General features: G+C 44.0%; 2 protein-coding genes and 1 long non-coding RNA gene across 4 annotated transcripts in view; 2 read left to right on the forward strand and 1 right to left on the reverse strand.

The window, feature by feature from the left end:
• Positions 1 to 421: 421 nt before the first annotated feature.
• On the reverse strand, positions 422 to 1961 carry LOC118318133. The gene is made up of 2 exons (XR_004795630.2): positions 1650 to 1961; positions 422 to 1291 (listed from the first exon to the last, which is right to left on the reverse strand). It is a non-coding gene; the product is annotated as an uncharacterized LOC118318133 (long non-coding RNA).
• Positions 1962 to 7891: 5930 nt separating this feature from the next.
• LOC118317713 (claudin-1) lies at positions 7892 to 10132 on the forward strand. 2 transcript variants are annotated; one of them, XM_035646633.2, is made up of 5 exons: positions 7892 to 8026; positions 8063 to 8311; positions 8815 to 8979; positions 9303 to 9381; positions 9483 to 10132. In XM_035646633.2, exons 2-5 carry the CDS (start codon positions 8110 to 8112, stop codon positions 9646 to 9648), a joined length of 612 nt encoding a protein of 203 aa, XP_035502526.1. In that variant the 5' UTR covers positions 7892 to 8026; positions 8063 to 8109; the 3' UTR covers positions 9649 to 10132. The 2 variants fall into 2 exon arrangements, with proteins under 2 accessions (XP_035502526.1, XP_035502525.1); XM_035646632.2 differs by having other exon boundaries at positions 7922 to 8311.
• A 2612-nt stretch (positions 10133 to 12744) lies between these two features.
• The window catches only part of p3h2 (prolyl 3-hydroxylase 2), a 49129-nt gene continuing 38043 nt past the window's right edge, over positions 12745 to 23830 (forward strand). The window contains exon 1 of the mRNA XM_035646627.2: positions 12745 to 13460. Coding sequence (XP_035502520.2) covers positions 13011 to 13460 — 450 coding nt within the window. The 5' untranslated portion in view covers positions 12745 to 13010. The remainder of the gene's footprint in view (positions 13461 to 23830) is intronic.

The raw sequence follows: 23830 nt of genomic DNA on the forward strand, positions 1-23830 counted from the left end.
AGTAAAAGTGAAGGGTGAAGGCCTCAAATAACCAAAAATATCTTGCTTTGTTTGTTTTAAGGGATTTCTGTAGCACACCTTGTTACCACTTTATTATTGCCAGTGTAACTTAACCAAAGTGTTCACCTGCAGGATAAGTTTGAACCTTGAAGCATTTGCAGTTTAGATTGTGGCGTTGCCGACTTATTAGGGTTCATGTCACATTCGTTCAAAGTGTGAGCTTGTTTAAAGTGTTGAGGTAGGTAATCCTGGTCAGTATTTGCACACTTAAGTGCAACAATACCACACGAAAGGGAAGACCAGTTTGAAGAAACCTCTTTTAACCTTCAGCTGTTTGCACACAAACAAACTGAACACATTTGAGCTGAAAGAACCGATAGGAAGATTATTCCATATACAGTAGAAAACTGCTGCACAAGCATTTGTTTCTTGTGTTTATTAGGAGCAGATACAGTTTGCAAGATCCTCATATACACAATACATATTCACGTACTTTTATGTTTGATTAATTTGCGTTCCTTCTCAGAATCAATCGTATGCTCATTTAATTTTGTAGTTGCCTTGTACGAAGAAGTCCCCGTCAGCGGCAGGTAGTCTTCTATTGTCAGCACTTTAAATAGATCATGCCACTCTCCAGATAAGTACAGAGGTTACACCCATCATTGGCCTGAGTGGAGCTGGTTCACCAACATACCTGACATACTGATGCTTCGTCTGCATGTGGTAACATCACTGCCATACCCTCAGTGGGATATGTCACAACATAATTACGGGAAGCTACACCTCCATAACCAGAAGAGTGGCTGCTGCTTGTGGGAGATTGAAACCTAAGAAATCAAACATCTAATTGTTCCACTCCTTGTCGATGTGGGGCTTTTTAAAATAACCTGCTCAAATGTTCTCTAGATCAGGATGATTAAGGGCGATAAGACATATATCCTGGGGTGGTAACTTGTAATTTCCATTGCTCGTTGAACAGATGTTGCCAGATCCTTCAGTGATGATGCAGGTTTTTGGCTCAGCAGTGTTTCGGTGTCTCTCTCAGTCTGCAACCTTCAGACACATTTCGAAAACAGTTCAATTCTGCGGGCGAGTGTGAAAACCACAACCTCTCAACCCCTGAAGAAGAAGAAAAAAATCCATCCACTGTTTGGTCTTGGATGCACATTACACACACGACCAGAAACAATGACTGAAATTTTTGCGCATTGAAATTCCCAGGCAAAGTTTCTAGCTGTGCGGATAACAGAAGTGCTGCACACACACAGAACAAAAGAACAGCCCAACAACCCTGTGAAGAGAAAACAACGGTCATGATTATGTAGATAGTTGTTGTGTGCAGGTGAACATGTGACATTAGTGCACCTTCGATCCTGCTCTCCCTACACCTGCTTTATCACAAATGGTACAGTGCAGACAAATGTACATATTTATTTATTTGTGTTTCAGCTCAGCACATTGATTTTGACTCGTCGCTGTGAGCCACACTATCAGCAGCAGACTGCTGCAACAGGTGTTTGCTCTGAAAACTGAGAAGAACATGGTGACTAACACGGTGTCTGTTTGTTAACAGCAGCGTTACATCCTGGAGCTGCACAGACCAGAGCAGCACGACGACTACATCTTACAGCTGACAGCACAATACTCACCTGCTGGGGTCATCCGGTCATCGAGGAGGCCCGAGGAGGATGGAGATGAACGAGCCGCCGTGTGCTCAGAGTGAGCTCAATGTGCTCTTGAGGACAGAGTGTTTTCGATCCCGGTGTCCCGGTGTACCTGGCAGGTAAAAGGATGAGTGCAGCTGTCTATCAACTGGAGCACGCCGTGTCGAGACATGAAGACACACCCACTTGTTAAAGAAAGGTAGAAAGAGAGGGAGGGATAGACTGTGAGTCACCCCCCTCCATATGTTTCTCTTCGTCAAGGCTTAACCTTTGTCAAAATGTAAGATAAATAAAGATAACAATATCTATTTGACACATGAAAGAAATTAATTTTGGATGCAATATGTGTTTTCTTTCTTTCACCCTGATTCTCTCTCTCTCTCTCTCTCTCTCTCTCTCTCTCTCTCTCTCTTCCTCTGGGCCTGATGAAGCCTGGGGCGAATTTTCAGGAAAAACCGGTAGAAGTAGTCTGAGAACTCCTTAGTCCGACCCTACACTGATCCAACCCTCAACAGAGATAAAACCAGACTCCGTCTCCTTTAAGGCAAGGAACCATTACAGCCCAAAATACAAAAAAAGGATATTGGATGATGAAAAACGTCCCCTCCTTTGGCTCAACGTGTTTAAATAGTGATAATTGAGTCCATATTTCTGGTTTTGCTTTGTAATCTTAGTCCTAATTAGAGGCTAATACTGTGTTTCTACAGGGCGGCAGGAGGAGCGGAGCAGCCACTGGTACCACACCCTCAGCCAGACGGTGTATTCCAAAATCAGCAGCAACTACTTATAACCAATGATTTCACCAGAAGTTTTGAATCACTAAACTCCAATCTAACCACGTTGCATCTGCACATAAGATCCCCTAGTCTATACTTATTATATAGTTTACAATACAGTATATCTATATACATTTTGTACATTCAGATTACTTGATATCAGGTCGCCTTGTCGCATCAAACTTGTGTGAGAGATATGACGTTCACATTTTGTTTATATGTGGGCACATGTGCACAATGGTCATCTTATCCACCCACTCATCTTTATATATACAGTGCCTCTACTCTTCCCTCGTGATCCTAATCAAATGTAGAGCGATACTCTCACAGGCTTTTCACAGGCGTGTCTGTCATATTTGAAAAGTTGAAATGCAGCAGCAGAGAGAGTGACGGCTCCCGAATCCTGGCATGTGGACAAAAAGCAAACATTCTCATTGTGGGGTGTAAAAAAAAAAAGAAGAATTAAGCAGGCCGTTTGGCCCGGGGCGCTCTGTGCTGTGCCTGATGCAGGAATGACATCGGACTGGTTTGGAGCAGCACCTAGGCCCATGTGTGCAGGGAGTCACCCTTGTATGTGTGCCAAGGCAATCCTCAGGCACTTTTGTTGAAGCTTGCACAGAGTAGCACAGACGTCAGAGTACTACTGCATTTATTTTAGAGTTTAAATAATCCACCGCTCCAGTTGACGTTAAAAGCAAAACCATAGAAAGAGCTAAAGAGACTGGATTGTAATTTGCCACCACAGAAAGTGTGTCATTAACGCACATAAAAAAAACAAGACATCATACATATAAAGAATAATATAGGCCTAAAACACAAATGAAGGAAAAGTGTATTTGTTTTTTTTTATAAAGGTGTATATTTGTATGTACAATCAGCAGATTTATGGGGCTGCCGTAGAAATGTTTCCCACAGAAGATATTTTGACAAGTGACAGTCAAGGAAGTGCAGGTGTAAATAAAAAATAAAAATAATATTGATGGCTGAATTCCATTCAGTCACTTTAGTTCTGGTATTGTTCATGCTGGGACACTGTGAGTGAGATTGTTAATGTTATTAGTTACAATTGTAACTAATAACATTGATTGTAACTATGCAATCGCATAACAACGGCTGCTGCTTCTTACCCTCCTGTTCAGTGGAGTCTTCTTAGATATATAATAAATCACATAAATCACTTGGTGGTTACTGCCAGGTTGTCAGACTATAATCTCAGTATCATCCTTTGAGACCCGCAGGTTGATATGCTAATTCACTGAGGAGTCAAATGTGTTCATCTGTAACAAGTGTCTCCGTGTGTCCTCGTTTGCTCCTGCACCTTGTGCTTGTCCTGCTCGGAGTGGCCACTAGATGACATCTTCCTCTCGTACTGTATTTTGCAGCGTTTGACGCCTCTTCATCGGCCTGAGTCACTTCGCTGTCTGTTTTGTTTTTTTGAGAAGCTTGCTGACTTAGTCCCGTGGCTGTAGCTTTATGTTGGCTGTGAGAAGTTGTTAAACAATGTAAAACTGAAAATTATTTCTTGATCACATTCCTGGGATCTTCAATTCCCTCGTCTCTACTTAACTAACTCAGCAAAATAGGCATTTGGGTGTAATTCACTCCAATGTCTCGCTGCTATTCCCAGAACTGAGATTACACTGCAGCTCCTCCCTGCTGTGCTTCCTCCTTTTGTGTGATGCTGGAGAGCATTAGGCAGCGTGAGGCAGGAAACCATGCAGCCTGCTGTAATCCTGAGGGGTCAGGGGGCAGTGAGCGTGTCTCTTGTTGCAGCACGTCACTGAATTATGATGATATCTTGTATTTACTGGTGATAAGCATTTTTCCAAGAAACGAAACCTGCCTATACCACAGGATGTCAGCTGATGCATTGTAGTACAGTATCATAGCCAGTCCTCCTCTCGCTATGTGCTGTGATTCTTACCATCTGCTGGATATGAATGAAATCAGTTTTCCGTAAACAACTGGATTGCTTCACAGGAATATACATCACCCTTAACTGACAGTTGCGAACGCCATGAAAGTCGTGCTCCAATTCTCAGACCTTCGACTTTTGCAAAAATGTTTTGACTGCGGGGTGATAGAGTAGATAGATTAAGAGGGAAAACAATGTTGGTCACTTGTGCAAAAATCATACAGGTTGCGGAAAATTATAACCAAACCCTTTCCCAGCTCAGTGCATGAAAATACTCCTTAAAATATTTTGCAGAGCACGTGTAGCTAAACTATCCTGCTCTCCCCATCAGGGCACCACATAAAACAAGGCACGGGCCGCAAAGATTCAACAGAAAACAATGTTTACAATTTAAAACAATTGTTCACAGCTGATCTCGAAGGACGTCAGTTTCCTGCCTTTTTAAATACAGCGCTTGCGCTTTCTAGCCATTTCATGTTTTACATCCACATGAACCCCCCAGACATTGGCTTGTGAGAGGAAACAATCTCAGCCTGCTGGTCTTTGATAACGACTGAACGAACTGCCTCTTTCTTCGTTTGGAAGGTCTTTGTGTGTGTGATTGTGTCATTTGGCCTCAGTGACACAGAGACAATTTTCCCTAAAACATTTTTTGGATTTATTTTTTTGCTATCTTGGTGACAATGTCATCACTTTAATCAATATCTCAAGATGAAGATGATTGAATTTTCTAGTGGAAATGAAATATCTGATTTTGCAGCACACAATGACCATATTAGTTTATCCCAATTAGCACTAAACATAAAGTTCAGCAGAGACTGACGGGAATGCCATTATTTTGTAGGTCTTTAAATATAAACTAAGGTATTGAACAAATCAAAATTTTGATGGATGGCACTACTAATTGTGGAGCCATCTACAAATAGTATACTGTATTTCTATGGCTACTAGAAATACAATATGGAGTAAAGACTAAATGTTCAGATTAATTATTAGTGGGGTCATCATTTGCATTTCAACATAACCTTAAATTTCTGTATATTTTTCCCCAAAATATATGTTGGTTGGTGTGTTTACTAGCAAAGAAAGAACTCAAGGCGCAGAAGTCAAGATTTCATCAAGATTAGATAATCACACTGTAACATGTTTCCTGATTGTTGCTTATTCATGTTTGCGAAAGTAATCTTTCCATAATGTACATTTTGCATTTAATTTTTCTTTCAAAAAACTCTCACAGTCAAATGTGCTATTTTAAGGTGGATTATGACACTATTTGAGGTACTTGGTGTGTGTGTGTCATATTTTTCCGTGTCACTGGCCTTTTCCCAGATGTCTTCATCTCTGACCCTGACTCTAGAGTGAGTGTATCCGCTGACCCATAATACCAGTTGTCGCACATATTGACTCCTTCCCTGAAGCACACAATGAAAATTGTCTTTCTTAATATTGCAGACTAATTTCCCAATTTCCGATCCTTTACTCCCACATATACACTCTGTGACCCTTTTGAAAGCACATGATACCGTATCTATTCTGGGGATAAACAGAAATCAGCTCTTTTGGCAGCTTTAAGGGAAGTTTAGACTTGGTTGTAAACATACAACTAGAATATAGTGTGGATTGTGAACTGTGCATGTGTGGAACACCAGACCGACCAGGACCCTCAATCGTAGTATGATGTAACCACATCAGGGTGGAGAGAAGTTTGAGCCTTCAAAAAGCAGTTGCACCTGGGCGTTCCACAAATTTAATCTTACGAGTAAAATTATCAAATATCTAGTTGACCCGATTCCAACGGATAAACATTGATGTTTCTTAGCTAGAATTTCACAGTAGAAACATCTTCTGTGGTTTGTTGGTTTCCAGTAAACCTGTCACTCGAACTTAAAGCACCATTCACTGAATAGCCTAATTCATTTACTTAGTATTCATTTCCTGGAAACTTATCCTACATAATCACTGTTCCCCTAACCTGAACGTAACCCTAACCACTGACCTCAAAATCTGCCTTTTCTCAGTTGGTGACACACTGACACACACACACACACACACACACAGACACCTGTTACAGATGTTACACATGTTGGTCACCACGTCTCATCACAATTCTGACAATATTTATCATACTAGTCTCCTCCCAGGACATGAAATATCACATGTATTGGGAGGGTGATGCTGTCATTATTTCTGTGGAAGGACAGATAGTCGGAATGAGAGATGACGCATGTTTGTTTTTTTCTTTTTCTAGTTCACCTACACATTCTTCTGACAGGAAGTGAGTTTATATTCAGACTTGCGGTTTGATACATTTTCATTGTGCATGTGTGAGATGGGGTGGTCACAGAATGTTTTATTTCCTTGGAAATAAAGCTTGTCCTGGGCTTTAAAGTAATACTACACAACGAGTGTAAAGAAAACATGAACTAAATACATGTAAGGGAGGGATGCAAAACAACTTGCTTACTTGGGGAACAAACATGATGTTTTGGTTGAGGCTTTGTTCAGGAATGGGTGGACACTGATCCAATCTAACAGGCGAATGCAGGGTGTTTACAGACTGGCATCCCCTTCACCAAATATGGTCAAATCATTTGGTAATTGTCTGGGTAAAATGAAGACTATTAGTTCACATAAACAAAAGCTTGCTGTTGTAAATTGCTGAGGAAAGGAATGACAATTGCGCATTTTAACCATCACTGCACCCGTTGGACAGACAGTAGCTGTCTGTGCCCACTCTAATGCATATGGTGCTGTAGCATCTATTTGACTCTAAATCAGACCATCATTTACAAAATGAACATCATGCAGTTTTGGAGAAGACTTGAAGCTAGAGATTGAGACCATAACTTGTTTACTGACATTATAAACAACGTGAGAAGAAGAGTCATTTTCTCAAAGAGTTCAATAGAAACAGACTTATTTGTGCAACCAGTGGAGTCGCCCTCTGCTGGTCATGTGAGAGTATACAGGCTTCAGGCACTGCATAGAAACGTCAATTTTTCTATACAGTCTATGGTCACGTACGAGGCTAAAGTGGGAGATGATGTTATGCAGGAACCATTAAGCCACCACTCACGTGGATGTATATTCATCAACATGTATGTAGCTTTATTTCAATTGAGATATGATGATTTCCCTATCAGGATGTTCTTCAGTTACGCTCTATATATAATTCAAAAATGATTCAGCGATTGCGAGGGGGGGTTATCATTTAAGGGGAAATTTTAATTTCAAAGTGCACAGTGTCCATACAAGGGTGTGATTACAGGGCTTATGACTTATTCATTTATTTATTCATTTATTTGGTTAATTCATATCTATTATTTATTTGTCTATCTTTCTCTTTCATGTAAATACTAATGTATATTTGTAGGCATTTGATTTTGGGAATACGGGAGTTGATATACGTGTATATATATATATATATATATATATATATATATATGTGCTTATATGTTTGTGTGTGTACGCATCATCATCATCATCATCATCATCATCACTGGCCCCAGGTGGAGGAGCCCTCGTCCGGCGCGTCACTGCCCCTGGACCTTAAATAGAGCGAGCAGCGCAGCGGGGGGATAACGGTCCGGAGAGGAGCGAGGAGCAGGTCGCTGCGCGGACACGTCTCCTCCCTCGTCTCTCCCTCTCGTCTTCGGAGTCTCTCTCTTTGGGCGCCTCGCAACCAAACGGTCGTCGGGCTGCTGTGACCCTGAACGCGTCCGACCGACGTGCTGCACACAGCCAGGCGGACACGATGGCCAGCTCGGGCATGCAGCTCCTCGGCTTCTTCCTGTCGCTGCTCGGCGTCTCCGCCACTGTCGCGGCCACGTTCATGGTGGAGTGGAAGAGGCAGGCGCAGGGCAAGACGCACCGCATCTACGAGGGCCTGTGGATGAGCTGCAGCGGCAACGAGAGGACCACCTGTGAGCTGTACGAGTCTCTCCTGAAACTGCCGAGTGAGTTCACATCTGCATGTCCTCCAGAAGCCAGACGCTGCTTGTCGAGATGCCTTCCACTGGAAACAAGTTTCTATAATTAGACAGAAATCGTTGTGACTTCATAGCGTCAGTCTGATATTCACGCAAGGAATGTTTTGGATCATTCAGAGATTTGTCTTTTATTCCAGTGGAATCTGGGCACTGACAATCTCCCTCTTATTTTGTAGAATCATATTCTCATCTCACCTTCATCTTGTGTTGTATTGTAATCTCCCTCTTATTTTGTAGAATCATATTCTCATCTCACCTTCATCTTGTGTTGTATTGTAATCTCCTACTTGTTTTGTAGAATCATATTCTCATCTCACCTTCATCTTGTGTTGTATTGAGCCGCTTGACAACAGGGTCAACCGATTTAATGGGAGTTATGCAATAGAAAAAGTGACACAAGCAGAGATTGTGCCCTACAGTCACAGACTGTGTCGATGAGATGCTCACAGCTCTAACTTCTGTCCCTCCAGCTGAGGTGCAGGCCACCAGGGCGGTGATGCTGCTCAGCGTCTTCCTCTCCGCCGTGGCCCTGATGGTCTCCACAGTGGGGATGAAGTGCACCCGCTTCATGGACGACAAGTCTGAGAGCAAATCCACCACGGCTATGATCGGAGGAATCATGTTCATGGTCTCAGGTGTGTTCAGTGCTGCGGCAGGTCCTGACTTTTACAGCTGGGACCATTTGGTCACTTCATTGATTAGTTGGACATCCATCCATCCATCGTCTACACTTAAGGGCTGCGGGGGGGCTGGAGCCAACCCCAGCTAACATTGGGCGAGAGGCGGGGTTCACCCTGGACAGGTCGCCAGCCTATCGTCCTGCATTTAATTGCAAATAACATTCAGCTCAATTGGAATTTTATATTAGTTACAGAAATTGGATTGATCGGATTAATATGGTCTCAAAAAGATTTGCAGAAATTATGTGACGAGCGATACCATGTGTTTTCTTGTTCAGGTTTAGTGACTGTGGTCATCACCTCCTGGTACGTTGATACGATTGTAAAGACCTTCCACACATCCAATAAACTGCAAAGGTACAGCACGCACACGCACACACACACTCACACACACACACACTGATCTCATAACACATGCACATGCATCTAAATATGTGTGCATCTGTTTCTCTTGGCAGCTTCGAGTTTGGTCGGGCCGTGTTCGTCAGCTGGGCTGGAGGCGTCCTCACTATGGCCGGTGGCGCCTTCCTGAGCTGTCGCAGATGCTCCCGGTCCAGATTGCCCGCGTCCATGAACTCCAACCAGCTCCTGCCCACCGTCAACTCCAAGTCCAACTACGTCTAGTCTGGAGGGCACAGGAGAGCCAGGAGGAGGGTAGACACAGTCCGACCAGAGGTTAACTTGAATGTTGTAAAGTCACTGCCTACATACAGCCTGTCATTACAAATTAATTGTACGCTTTCAAAAAGAAAATCATGTTGACCTGGCCTGTTTGTATTCATATGAAGCCATTTCTCTTCACAGCTACCAAAGAATATCACTTGTATGGATCGTTTTTACACTCTATAGCAAGACTTCTGTACTTTTACGATGTCATTTACTGTACGTCCATTCCCTTTACCTCTTCAGTTTTACACTGGTGTTAACGTGTGATTGTGTATGTTGTTTATTATACGACTAACGTTTTTATATTTTTGGTCTTGTAAAGTTGTTTTTATTACGGATGTAACACACAGTGTGTGTAGGCTACATTTTCAGAAAAAAATAAAATAATTTTGTTCTCATTAATCTGGTTTACCTCATAATGAGAGCTCTCCTGGCACTGAAACTGTTTCCTTCCTTTCATATCTACCATCATGCCTTATTTGATGATCTGTTATTACAGCCGTTACCTTTGTGCACTCAGAGCAGATACTTTATTGGAGAAGGATTGGTGAGGATTTCTGGATAAAGGCCGCCGTGTTTTTCCTACCATGGAGCAGAGAGGTGGTTTTATGAGGGAAACAGGGCGTGTTACATCACACTAGAGAAACATCACAGTCACCTGCATCAAAACTCAACGTTTACAGTGAGATGCTTCGAAACTGACTGATAACCAAGGAGACAAACTTTGTCAGACAATAAAAATAGGCATATTACGCAAGCGGAAAGAATCAAGATAAGCATCAATAATTAGAAGGAACCAAACATCTCAGTTGTTTTGACCGACTTCCATGAGAAGGCTGTGCCAACAGATCTCACAGCTAAGACTGTAAATCCCTCCACCTCCAGTCTTCGGTTATGAACACATTACAACCAATCTCATACCATAAAACTCAAGTCAGTGAGTGTAACACCTTGTATGACCAAAGTCACTTTATCCTGTCAAGATACTATTTGCAGATGAATTCGTTATACAGGTAAACCAGTGTTCATTCTCAACACCAGGGCAATTTCACAAAAAAACATTTTCCAACCACACGGAGTGAAACTGTTGGAGGAAATGGGCTCACTCTTCGGCTGAAACACAACAAATGGCAGGAGGCTGTGTTGTGCCCTGAGTGGATGTAAACACATGGTAAAAGCTCTCGTGGGGACTGATACGGTGCCAACGCTTCCTGAGCCCTCAGACAAGAAGGGAAAATAAAATATGAGACAATGGTAAACTGTATGAAGGATGTTTAATGGCAGTAGTGGACCAAGTAGATCTCTTGGCGTGCTAATTCGTCTTTTGTTGTTGTTATTTTTGACGTTCCCATATTATTATGTTTAAGTGTTTTGACGTTGCTCCGCTCAATTAAATTGAGATATCTCGAGTTCTCTCCGTTTCTTTTGACAGTGATTCTGAGCTGCAGGTCCAGTGCTGAGCAGCGAGCTCTGGAAGATGAAGAGGCCCTGCAGCCAATGCAGCACTGGAGAAGAGTCAGGACCCCCGGAGAGACAACTGTGGGGGCGACCCCCAGAGGTTGTGAAGGTATAGTGACTGAACAACTCACTTTAATTACTTTCAATTGAGGAGGAGAGGCGGGAACGCACAGCAGTGTTAGTGTAGAGGAAGTACATATCTAACTCTGTTTGTGTCGCAGAGAAAAATAAAAAAACGATCCACCCCCCCAAAAGACTCCAAGGGGTCAAAACCAACAAGCTCCACCAAAGGGACCAAGAAACACTGATGTGACATCGATACATTATCGTGGACGACTCTTTGTTTTTGTCAAAAATCAAAAAAGGTCATTAGTGCGGCTGTCCAAGCCTTGACATATCCAGTATCAGGAGGTTGTCCTTGTTCAGATCCCATGGCTGAAAATGTGTCATCATTTATATAATGTCTCGTTGTGGCTTTGTTTCAAACTCATGCAAAGTACAATTTGCAATTGATGTGTGCTCACAGAGGCGCTGTCACCTGCTTTGCCGCATGCCTGTGGCCTCCGTACTGTCAAGGAGGTTGCTTAACAGGTTAACAACATAAACACTAATAACTATTTCCTTTAATAATTTTTAAAAGATCCCCACCTGTCTGTCCTGTTGTTGTCCTGAAGGAGAGATGGCGTCAAATCAGCCCAGAGATGTTGTAACTGAAATGTCCTCTAGAGGGAGACAGTCTCCTTTCATTGCACAGCATCTGACTGGATTCACACGATGAACCTCCTGAGGAAAAGAAACGTCCAGAAAACAAAGGCTGCCAGTGTCTATACACATATCTCACCTTAAAGTATGTTTCATAAGATAATTCATCAATTTGTGAATATCAGTACTGTCATATTAGTCGATATCATCAGCTAAACTATTTGAAAGTGTTCACTTTTCACAATATTTACCCTATATTTAGCATGGATGGTGCTGATTAGTAAATATGCTTTGATGCAGCAAGTGAAGCAAGAGGTCATTTTTCCATTGGTAGTCCCTGGACATATGTTACAAAGTGACCCTGAAAAATTTAATTAAAAAATGTAATTAAAAAAATCACACACATTAACTTTGAATGTGGACCTTCAATAGAATACATAATATAATTGATAACTTGTTTATTTTTCCTTTTTTTATACGGAAAATTGAACTGATAAGCATGACACAGACACACTACGGAAGAGGATTAGGGCCACACCTGAATTTTTTCGAGTTCTGACTTTAAACTCAGAATTCTGGCCCTGATCCTCTTCCGTAACCCACAGACCTGTTTAGAAAAGAATCCAATTTAAAAGAAGTTAAATTTATTATTATTATTATTATTATTATTATTATTATTATCATAATAAGCCTTTACAACTTTTTCTTCTGTATCTGGAGCTCGGGCACATTTTCTTTTTCAGGCATTTCTGTAGTCACACTGCTCCCTCGCGTCTGCGTGAGCATTTAACATCTTAGAGGGCATAAACTTAGGGTTGTTGGAGAGAAGAAAAAAAAATGAACACGAGTGTAAACTAAAATTCATATGCTTGAGGTGAAACGGGTAATAGGCACAACTAAGGGCTCCCCACGGGGTTCCCCTGAAGGACCCCCGCAGCCCACGAGGGGGGCCGCGCCGGGGTCGCGCTCCGGCCGTTCACTCCTCGGAGGGGCGGAGTTACCGGAGAGCGGAGCAGGGTCATAACAAAATGTGTGTCCCCGACGGAAGCAGCGCTCTTGCCGTCCCGAGTATCACTGCGAGGGGCACGTCAATGGACTGTGAGACGAGCTCGCGGCAGTGACTGACAGCCGCTCCCGCACCGCCCGAACCGACGCAGACGATGGACGGAACCTTCCCCCGGGCCGTTCTCTTGTCAGCGGTCCTGCTCGGCGCCTGCCCGGTGCTGCCCTCCCCCTCCTCCCCCTCCTCCTCCTCCTCCTCCGCCGCCGTGCTGCAGCCCTACGACCTCCTGTACGACGCCGCGGTGCAGGCGTTCTACAGCGGCGACTACGCCGACGTGGTGCGCTACATGGAGGGAGCGCTCGGCAGCTACAGGGACGCGCGGCGCACCAGGGTCCGCTGCCGCCTGCGGTGCCAGGACCAGCATCCGTGGGACGGCGCCTTCTCGGACCTGCGCTTCTTCGACGCGGTGCTGCGCAGGGCGGCGTGCATGGACACGTGCATCGAGGAGGAGCTCGGCGCGCAGTCCGTGCACAAAGTCAGCGAGGACGTGCTGCAGGACTTCCACAGGAGGATCCCCTACAACTACCTGCAGCTGGCCTATCAGAAGGTAGGACCGAGGGGCTGGATGAGCTCCCCTGTGCCCCGCTCGGTCGCCCTGCCTCGTTCTTCATCAGCTGTTGCTGCAGCAGCAGCAGCAGCAGCAGCAGCGCGATGCTGAGTGATGAGAGGCAGGTCAGGTCCGTGACCTCTGGGGACCCGTGGCTGTTTCCACTTAAGTGTCTTAAGTAGTTGTGCGTCTAGAAAGTAGGGCACTCACGTGTGCCAATGACCTCATGTGCCGTGAATCCACATACATGGAGCACATATTATTTGTCAGAAAAAAAACATGTTGCTAGACCCAAAGTTACTCCTCCACCTCACAAGTAATACAGATAAATATTGGATTTTTTTTTTTTACAATATTTACTCTATTCAATAACGCGTAAAGTGTAAAGCCAGCTTGATGAGTTTGCAAAAAAGTTCTGCGTGATTGTTAAACACGACGTGTCAACCTCACTTGGATTGTCTGCCAAGAATAAATACACATTAGAGCAACAAGGAACATTAAAAAATGCATCGAAAACCCATTTGCCATATACAAACCAGTACACACCAGTAATATTGGTCTACGCAGATAATATTGACTCCATGCAGATACCTTAATATAGCTCAGTTGTCCAGCTAAAGCTGTTTTGGTCTTAGTTTTTAAGAGTTAATATGCAGCAATGTGCAACAGTGTGGTGTAACTGGAACTGATGGAGGCTACACGTGTCTTTGACTGATTACTTGTACGTAGATCAAGGCTCAGCAGCCAGATCACAGCCGGCTCCGTCTACAGATGTCTCTACACTTGTCTCAGTCCTTTGTTCTTTATGGCTCCTGTGTGCACGATGTCCCGTTTGAACATGTGTTTGTTGGGTTTTATTTCTTCATTGGCGGCTCCAGCTTTTTGTCTTTCTCTTTCCTGCGTCGTCACTCCTTCACATTGGCATGACACACACAGGCAACACGCTGTGTAAGATCCTGAGTTATGCAGAGGAGACGGCTTGACTCAGGATCTACTTAAAAGTGGTGATAAAGTTAGGTGATACATGTGGTGTGTGTTTTCTTCCTCCAGATGTGTCACAATTTCCACTCATCAGAGCTGGTTTTTGTTCACGCCACACTCGCTCTACATTCACATAAAAACAGCGTTTTCCATGAAGCCCGTCTTTCGGCGAGGACATGGTCTCACGACGAGGCGTGGGAACGGTCCAAGGGACAGAGAACGATTAAACAGGAGGGCCGGGGAACAAAATGTTATTGCTTTTTCAGACTCTGTGGGACTTTATGCTGTATTAGTCCCCCAGGAGCAAGACAGTTAGATGTTTATATTCTTAGAATATTTTTATTATTTTTTAGTAGTATTACTATAGTTTGAACATCATTTATTTGAAGGGTTGTTTTTTTTTTCCCGGAAGCCGGGAAAAAAATCTCCTTTGTTATGCATTGATCCTGCATCTATTCAAGTGTATTTGCAGGGTTTGTTTGCATGTTTTTGTGCGGAGGGCAAAGAGTCTGCCAAACTCTTTGTTGTTTCAGACTCCTATCAGATGAAAAGAAGTGAAGCATCAGCTTCACAGACGAGCTTCACATTCAACGTGCAGATACACAATAAGTTGTGTGACTGTCAGCAACGATGACGGAGTGATTCCAGGCAGGGAAACTGTCTTTTCTGCCTCCGTCCCTCAGCAGCGCGGTCAGGGTCAACCTCAGGACACTCCGGAGGGGGGGTGGGAGTGAGGGGTGGTACTTGCCCTTTCAGTGTCTTGTAGGTGTAGCTATCGTACAGCGTTGACTGTGTTAGTATTTAAATAATTCACTCGAGCTGTGGAAATGTTTTTTTCATTGAAGTAAGAGAGTGATGATTTTACCCAGTTGGAGCTGGGCTGGCAGGCTGGCAGCATCTCCTCACAGGGACCTGAGGCCCGGCCCGCCGTCGACTGCAGACCGGCTCCAAATGCGCGGGCGATGACACACAGCTTCCACCGCTCAGAAGTGGTGGGAAGTTAATCGGCCCTGTCTGCGGGCAAATGGTTTCCCAAATTTTTTTCCTTCTTTCTGAATCAGCAGAGAAAAGACTAAGAGCCCATATTATCCACTCATGACAGTGCACGCTCCTGTCTAGACATGAGCACAGACACGGCCTCACACATAGAGGCTCATCCAGCTGTCAAAATACTGCTAATTTTCTTTATGCAGCGGATTAGGATTTCTCTGTGTTTTGCAGAAAAGTGGCACATTGTGTCTTATTTTCCTCTCGCAACAAATCAAAAAGCGAAGCTCTCTCGTTGAGTGTTGGAGCAGATCTGTATGTGTCCGCCTCCCCGGTGTTGCTCTGTGTGTTTCCTGGCGTGTTGACGTCTTCATGAGCTGAGTACATGGCAGCACATCAAGGATGAGACTCATCATGTTGATCTTACCACGGGCTCAGAGCCGCAGAGCTGGAGCGATCCCATTGGCCAGGCCGACGAGAGCACATCAGACAAATCAGTGTGTGTGCACACATGCCTATCAGTTCCTAGATCGTGTGTGTGTGTGTGTGTGTGTGTGTGTGTGTGTGTGTGTGTGTGTGTGTGTGTGTGTGTGTGTGTGTGTGTGTGTGTGTGTGTGTGTGTGTGTGTGTGTGTGTGTGTGTGTGTGGGACCCTCACATGTGTGTTGATACAGGAGTATTTGGTGCTGTTTTTGAAAATAAATAACATTCCTGCAGTATTTAACATTCTGGCGTCACACGCCCTCTTGCTGACGGCTTCTGGCACAATGCTTCCATTGGGTCTGTTCGGAAGAGTCTCCACAGTCACCAACTGTTCTCCTCACCGAGGCTGCTGCGTATGTCCCCAGCTCGCCCATCGTTTAGCCTGGCAAATATTTTATTTTCCTGTTGTGGTCTGTTTGCTTTTCTAAAAAAAGGGGGGGGGGAGAAAAAGCGAGACACGCCACCTTTTGCAGGTACTAAAGGGAGACTTCTGTAGCTGCCAGTGGGCTGGACCCAGGTGGCCTCTGCTGATCTCTGCCGCCGTCCACATGCTCGGCCTGCAGTTTGCGATCAAAGGACCCTGAGCTGCCCTCAGGGGAGGAGAGGAGATTGTGTCTCCAGCTGCTGGATCCTTAATCTGACAGAACTCACAGTGACGCTATTTCAAGAAGTGATTGCGGAAGTAGGGCCTGTGAATTTTATCAGTGTCCTTTTAAAGAAAATTGCTACTAGTCAGTCATTACGGACGCATGCTGTGCAGCCAAGCATTCTTGAAGATCACAGAACTTTATTATAAGTCCGCACAGTCTTTGAAGCCTGATGATGTTGTAAGCTCTTCTCTGGCATTTTCTTTTTAAAGTCAGTCACCTCGTCCATCATTCCATCATCTCCCTCTCCTCTCCTCTCTATGTCTGCTTCCAGTTTTGGCCTCCAACATCAGCTTAAACCCCAGTAAGGAATTTTAAACAACTTGAGTGAAGAAAAGGGGAAAAAAAGAACAGATTTTGTTTTGACAGAGCTCATAGTGAGCGTTTGTGCTCGAGATGGGAATCACATGTCATTGTCATCAGCAGCTGATCGAAGGGTCCGGACACAGGGAGAGCGATCGGTTGAAGCAGAAGCGCTGCGAGCCGTTTTTGCCGCCAGGCCAGATTTGTTTATGCTCGTTATGAATCTGCGGGGTCTATATGCGGTTATTGTAGTGTGCACGAGCCTGGGAGGGGGACGAGAAGTAGAGCAGGAGAAGATGCCAGTAGAAACTGTCTCTTCGCTCAGGTTGGTCACACAGGTGTGTCTCACTGAAAAGTTCAGTTCAGAGTTTGTGCTACGTAAAGCCGCTCAGCATCAGGGGCATTAGTTGTCTGCACAACAAAGCTGACATAACAGTTTTCCGGGCCATAAAACATCTTACCTTCATTACTGGTGCTGCTGGTCATGAGTTGATTGACACTAATGATTGGAAACAGATTAAAAACATCCAGTCCTGCCAGTCAAATGATTGTTACAGAAACATCTGTTTATTTTACTGCCTGTGCCTTAAATACAAAAGGGAAAAAAGAACTAAAAGAGGCAAAGAAATTGAGGCTGACTTCATAGTCCTTAGTCATTTAAAAAAAAAAAAACAACTTTATAATATAAATCATATTGATGATAGAAAATGGGGATTGGGAGCTTTGCACTGCTGGATTTATTAAATATAGATAGTTCTGCAGTGCCATTGGGCTGCTCTCCTGGCTTCCCTGGCCTCGCCTTCACCACTGAGCTCTGCCCTTATGGCCAGACATTGTGGCACTTGGCTGTGCCAAAGGTCTTCTGCATGAACGGATTTGATCGGATAACGCAACACAGGAATGTGGGGGCATGCTGTGGCGCAACACATGATATTGTTCTCGCCCTGATTAACACTTAAACGGCGACAGGGCAGGAGGAGAAGGCCAGGAGGCCGATTCAGGATCAACCCTGACAAACGCTGCGGCGGTTTGTGAGCTGGGATGAGACGAGCGGCAGGTTGTGGACTTTGTCTAATGCTGCCATCCGTGTAAGTGTAGTCGATGCTAAAGAGCAAATCGGCCAGAAGCAGGAGCTGATGACAATCTGGAAATCTTTGGATTCAAGTTCCAAACTTTCCTTTTTTTGAATAATTGAGACACTCATCACAGTGACCGCTTTCTGACCACAGTGTTTTGTCAATTTATGGAAGAGCACAATGTCCCTGGTCACAGAAAGGGAGGATTTGGACTAAGATTCACTTTTGAGATCCAACCAGCTGGAGAGCAGCATTCATATACACTGTACACGGCGTGTGGATTTTAGTTCTTCAGTGCTTGAGATGTTGGCAAGGACAGTTGTTGCTACAGATTCATTGTGTGCGTGTGTGTGTGTGTGTGTGTGCGGGTCCTTGTGTTTGGTGATTATCAGTCTGGCCAGAGAGTCCTGTGTGTCTGTGTGGAGAAATCAGGACTGGGATGGAAAAGACTAGGGTCTGCCAGGCATCTGTTCAGCCTCACTAGTGACTTGAATTATGTGTTGGCTGCTGCGGGGGACCAAACAGAGAAAGTAGCTCTAGTTATCTTCTTTTACTTCATCTACACGTGGAAAACTTTTTATTTTTGGTGTTCTTGAAACGCACTATTTCACTCAAATATGACAACAACACTAGAAGGAAACTGAGTGGAGCTGAGCATGCACTTTTTCCTGCATGTCCCATGAATGTGTTGACTTTTAGAGAAAAACACTTAAGTCGACTTTGAATGTACCACTGTGGACAGTACATCAAGTGTCCAACAGTTTCCTGCTGATGTGGTTAAACATACATGGATCTCTGAAGCTGAGATTTTCATTCACCCATGGGTGGGTTATATACTGTAAAGCTATCTCTTATAATAGAAGAGGAAAGGGCCTGAGTATAGTATAGGATAAGTGGTCCAGTGTCCTCAGACTAAACACATACAGTATTTGGCTTTGACAGGACTGTTGGCACAGATTTGAGGCAACCTGTTAGTCCACACAAAGAGTGAAATGTTCTCCAGGTTCTGCGGGGTGTCCTATATCCGCCTCACAGCTTGTTCTGCACAACCCCGAGCTACTGTATAAATTGTGTGCTAACGTCTCTAGTTGCCCCGTGTCCTCAGCGAATCGTTTCTTGGAAGTGAAGAGTTGTGGGCTCAGGGGTGAAAACCACAAAGAGGGGAGAGGGTGCAGGAAGTCAAATCCTTTTGAGGAAAACACTGGAAAATGTTCCCGTCTCCCTTTCACTTCGGGTATACATGATTCCTACCCTCATGCCTTTCCTGTGTTTGGAAGGAGACCCTAACAACACAGTGTTCACATAGTTGAATAAAGGTCGTGATCAACCAGTGATGCCCATATTGATCTGAGAGCCTACCTTGTAAGTTGGGTGAAATTTCATCGCGGTCGTCTATACAGCAGGAGGTTTGTGTTCTTATGGTCCGTGGTCCCAGTAGCAGGGAGCCTGCACAATGATCAGAGCAGAGACACGCCGCAAAGTCACGTCTCTTATTGCCACTTTCCCCCACTGGCTTGTTGTAGTATGCTTTAACCACGGCCTGCCACAATCCGATCGTGTACATTTCCACTGCAGCCTGACAGCAGAGGGTAAATGATATTGTTCTGATATCGTGGTCGTGTTTGGGAGACGGGCCAAACAGCGACAGGCCAAAATAAAACCAAGCTGCGTTGACTGGATCAGATCGAGTCTCGGCCTCACTGCAATTCAGCAGAAGGACGGATGATGAGATGCAGCTGCGTTTCTCTGTGTTATTGTGAACATACTGCAACTCTAGTATACATTTTAATATCACTCGTGTTTTATCCTTTTGGTCAACAATTGTTTCTTGGGTAGATGTAACAGGAGCAGATGGTTTGTCGTGACCCTCGTCATGCTCAGTCATGAGGGACAGACAAAGAAATGAAATGTAGTGGAATACTGTACAGCTCAGATTATTAGTTGAAGTAACAAAATTTGCTATGATTTATGAATCATTTAAATAGTTTTCAAGTAAAAATGCCAAATATTCTCTTAATTCCAGCTTCTCAAGCGTGACCTTTGGAAGATTGAAGTTTGTGTGTGACGGACAAAACTCTACTATTTTCTTATGTTTTATGGACCATACAGTTAGCTGACTGAACAATGTTAAACTGTGTAAACTGTAATAATATGTGAAATATCATGTTTGTGTCTTATTGTAATGTACACAATCAGCCAGCATTGGGACTGCGGGTGAAAATGAACCTTTTAAGTAAAGGAGACAATCCTTCCATAGACTGGACAAGATTTTCATTGTCATCTTTGAAGATATGGATTCTGTGTCAAACACTCCTCCAGTATTTCTCGGTTGTGAGAATACTCCATATTTTCTGGGGCAGTTTATTTGCCTTTTTGACCCCACAGCTGTTTCCTGTAAAATTCAATTAGAAGCGCTGATTGTTTATCCAGCGCTGCAGCGCCGTCGTCAGCCTGGAGGGCGATGGTGAGTCTGTGGTCAATGTGTGCTCATGTGGTACTGAGATGGGTGGACGATATTTGAATACGTCTTACATGTCAACAAAGTCAGGCCTGAGATGCTCTTCAGCCACCTCCTGTCTTTTCCAGGTTCCAGTGCAGATGTATTTATTTCACACTAGGATCTCAGGAATCCAACCTTTGCTAATCATCAGCAACAATAACATTTGACAGCTGTTATGGAGAAAGGGACTATTTCCAATTTGCAACCCCCATTTCCTCCCCCCAGCCTATGGCTGCCAAAGAGTAATTCATGTTAGCAGCGCATAACACCAGGATTTCTAAGTATTATCGCTGCTTGTGACCTGCTTATCTCTGTGGTGAGATCTCTGCGTCTTGTCTACCGGACATGTGATGCTGACAGATTCCCTGCAGCGACAGGGTAGTGTTACACCTTCAGAGGACAGGAGTATTTTTCATAATACCACGTTGACCTGACCCGCGGCCGACACTGACCCCGCAGCGTCTCCACATCTGGTTCAGCTCTCTGTGAATTGCAGCTAATAACGGTGCTAAACAGCGTTGGGCGCACGGAGCCACAGGCTCGTCTACTTTATCAAAGTGTTGTGACAGCCCAGGGAGAAAGTGAGGTTGAAGCTAGAATGTGCGCCAAAGTACTTTTTTTGGTAGCACATATGTCATCTTTAGCCAATTAGAGGTCCTTCCCACATGATGAGGCAATGAGGTCAGTGTCCTTAATTCCACAGAGCTGCTTATGGCCTCAAACCCCCCTTCGATTGTTGTTTACACAGTTATCCATGCTTGAAATGAACGAGGGTGATTATTTAGAAAAAGATAATTCAGGTTTTCCCCAAGAAAGTAGTTTTAGACTCCCAACATGTGCGTGAGTCATATCTCATAGTTTCCAAAGATGACAAAGCAGAAAGGTGTGCATGTGTTGATCTTCCCTCATCAGCATCCTGAGCCAAATGTCCTTAAAGAACCTTTTTAATAGGTTAATTCAGGATTTGGCCCCCGAGCAGCAGGAGGATATCGCTTGTGAAAAGTTGAGGTCAGTTACCCGTCAGCTCCTGTCCTGTTTTAAAGACTATTTGCACTGACCGATTGGGTGACAAGTGAAACATAAGGAGTTATTCCGGATGGAAACTGAAAATAAGAATTGAAATAGTAGATGCTGCAAAAAGTTATTAGTAATTTTTACTTCCAAGCTCAAATCTGCGGTAACTGATTTTCTGGCCATTTTGGGGGGCGGGGAAATCTAGTTGTGAAAGCAAAAGTGACATTATGAAACTAACTATTTCAATTTATATGGTGAAATTGTTGTGAAAAATGGGTGAAACTTTTGTTTAATGTGAATAAACCCATTCAGGATAATGTACAATCATGTACTGACTGTGGTAACAATGTCCTGGTTCCGTTCCTGAAAACTGCAGTCAGCTAATACTACATGTCTAAGATTTTGTTTATTTTACAATAGCTTTTTACAGTTGGCCTCTGCCTGAGGCTCGTGTTTATGTTCAGCTATGTTTGCCAATTTAGTAAGGAGTCATTTAAGTGCAGATTTGGAAGTTCAGTTTATCTAAAGCATTCAGGGGACTGCGATGTCCCCACGTGGGACGGCCCCCGCAGACAATTTAAAAATGTTTGGCTCCAGTTGTGATTTTAAAGAGAAGACAACGTCAGACCTGTCACTTCAAGACAATTCATCACCTCCTGATCACATGCAGCAAATAAGAGGGAAGACATCAGTCTTCTTGAATGTCTGTATGCAGAAGTAATCACTTAACTTGTGGAGACGGGGGAATATACGAAAACAAACGCTTCCTCCTGCTGTACTCTTAAACATCATGACACAGCCAAGGCCAGTGACGTGTTCAGTTCTGGAGAACAGAGATTTCTAGAAAGATCTGAGGCCGTTTGGTATCCGCGCTGAGGGTATCCAGTGTCGCCCTGAACATGTCTGCTTTGTACAATGCGGTGACATGTTGACAATCATTTTATTGTTTTGTCCTTGAAGCTGTTCTGTTGGACCGTCTCTGGTTCCTGTTTGCTTTTTTTGGTCAAACAATCAAGCAACGGAAAATATACATGGTGTAGATTGTGAAAAAAAAGAAAAAAAAAATTAGGAAAATTAGTTCCTTGTTTTACACAATCTTTATTTAAAATGTAGTGTTTTGTTAACGATTGCATGTTTTTGTTTTTGTACTTTACGTCAAATATAATGCAGTTGATCCATCTCGTTTAATTTGTGTCACTGTGTGATGAGTCCTTTATTTGGTACAGGTAGAAAAAGGGAAGGATGCAAATATTGATGAACTAGGGTGAAGAATCTCAAGCTGGGGGAATATACAGCTGCTCTTCAGGGGAACAAACTGTTGTGATTTTGATATGGGTGCCATTAGATCAATGTGGAAGCTTTTTTTGGGGGGGGGGATTAATAGAAACAGGATTATCCTCTGGTATGCAAATATGGCCTGTAAAAGCCCTTATAGGCTTCTTCATTTAGCAGACCAAATACTTGGTGTGCTTAAGGCTCAGCTCCGAGGTATTTACAGAATGTGAGTTCTCTGGCCAAGAGCGCCCTACACTGTCCTGACCAGTCCTGCGCAAAGAATTCAAACTCGTACCATGTTTTACATAAGAACTATAGGTTTCTTTTGCTCCAGATGGAATGTCGTAATCACAGTCGTAGCTGCTCTAGCAGGAGGCAGGACCTGATGATAATTAATTTTATGGTCATCATCACGCCCACTCGCTCGCTGGGAATTTTCCGGAAACTTCCCTGCTGTACTCTCACATGGGCTCACTCATTCTCCGGAAATTTTTACAGAGAGGCTGGAAGGTAGAGCTTCGGAAAATGTCCGGGGCAACATTCGCAGACGGCTCCATGGTGGTGTAGTGGTTAGCACTGTCACCTCACAGCAAGAAGGGTTCTGGGTTTGAGTCCCGGTTCAAACCAACCAGGGCCTTCCTGTGTGGAGTTTGCATGATCTCCCCGTGTATGCGTGGGTTCTCTCCTGGTTCTCCGGCTTCGTCCCACAGTCCAAAGACATGCACCATGTGTGAATGTGAGAGTGAATGGTTGTCCGTCTCTGTATGTGGCTCTGCGATAGGCTGGCGACCTGTCCAGGGCGTACCCCGCCTCTCGCCCAATGTCAGCTGGGATTGGCTCCAGCCCCCCGCGACCTTTAAGTAGATTAAGCGGTAGACGATGGACGGACGGAACATTCGCAGACATTTGTGTTCTAACATAAAGCCCCTATGGAAAAATTTCCGAAAAAATGTCTAGACTTCATTTCTGAAAGCAGCTTGAGTTACCAACAAACTCAAATGCTTATTATTGTTTTTAATATTATTTCATATGATGCAATATTTATACATGGGGTATCAATCTCAAATGAGAGCAAACAGTTTATTATCTAAACAAAGGCTAAGTT

The sequence above is a fragment of the Scophthalmus maximus genome, chromosome 13, assembly GCF_022379125.1.
Source record: "Scophthalmus maximus strain ysfricsl-2021 chromosome 13, ASM2237912v1, whole genome shotgun sequence".
Lineage (NCBI taxonomy): Eukaryota > Metazoa > Chordata > Actinopteri > Pleuronectiformes > Scophthalmidae > Scophthalmus > Scophthalmus maximus.

What these genes read in the sequence shown, in the direction of transcription:
- LOC118317713 (XM_035646633.2), top strand. Translation starts at nt 8,110, where the DNA reads ATGGCCAGCTCGGGCATGCAGCTCCTCGGCTTCTTCCTGTCGCTGCTC. An exon ending in GTCTCTCCTGAAACTGCCGA is followed by an intron (nt 8,312 to 8,814) that starts GTGAGTTCACAT and finishes CTGTCCCTCCAG; the next exon opens with CTGAGGTGCAGGCCACCAGG. An exon ending in AATCATGTTCATGGTCTCAG is followed by an intron (nt 8,980 to 9,302) that starts GTGTGTTCAGTG and finishes TTTCTTGTTCAG; the next exon opens with GTTTAGTGACTGTGGTCATC.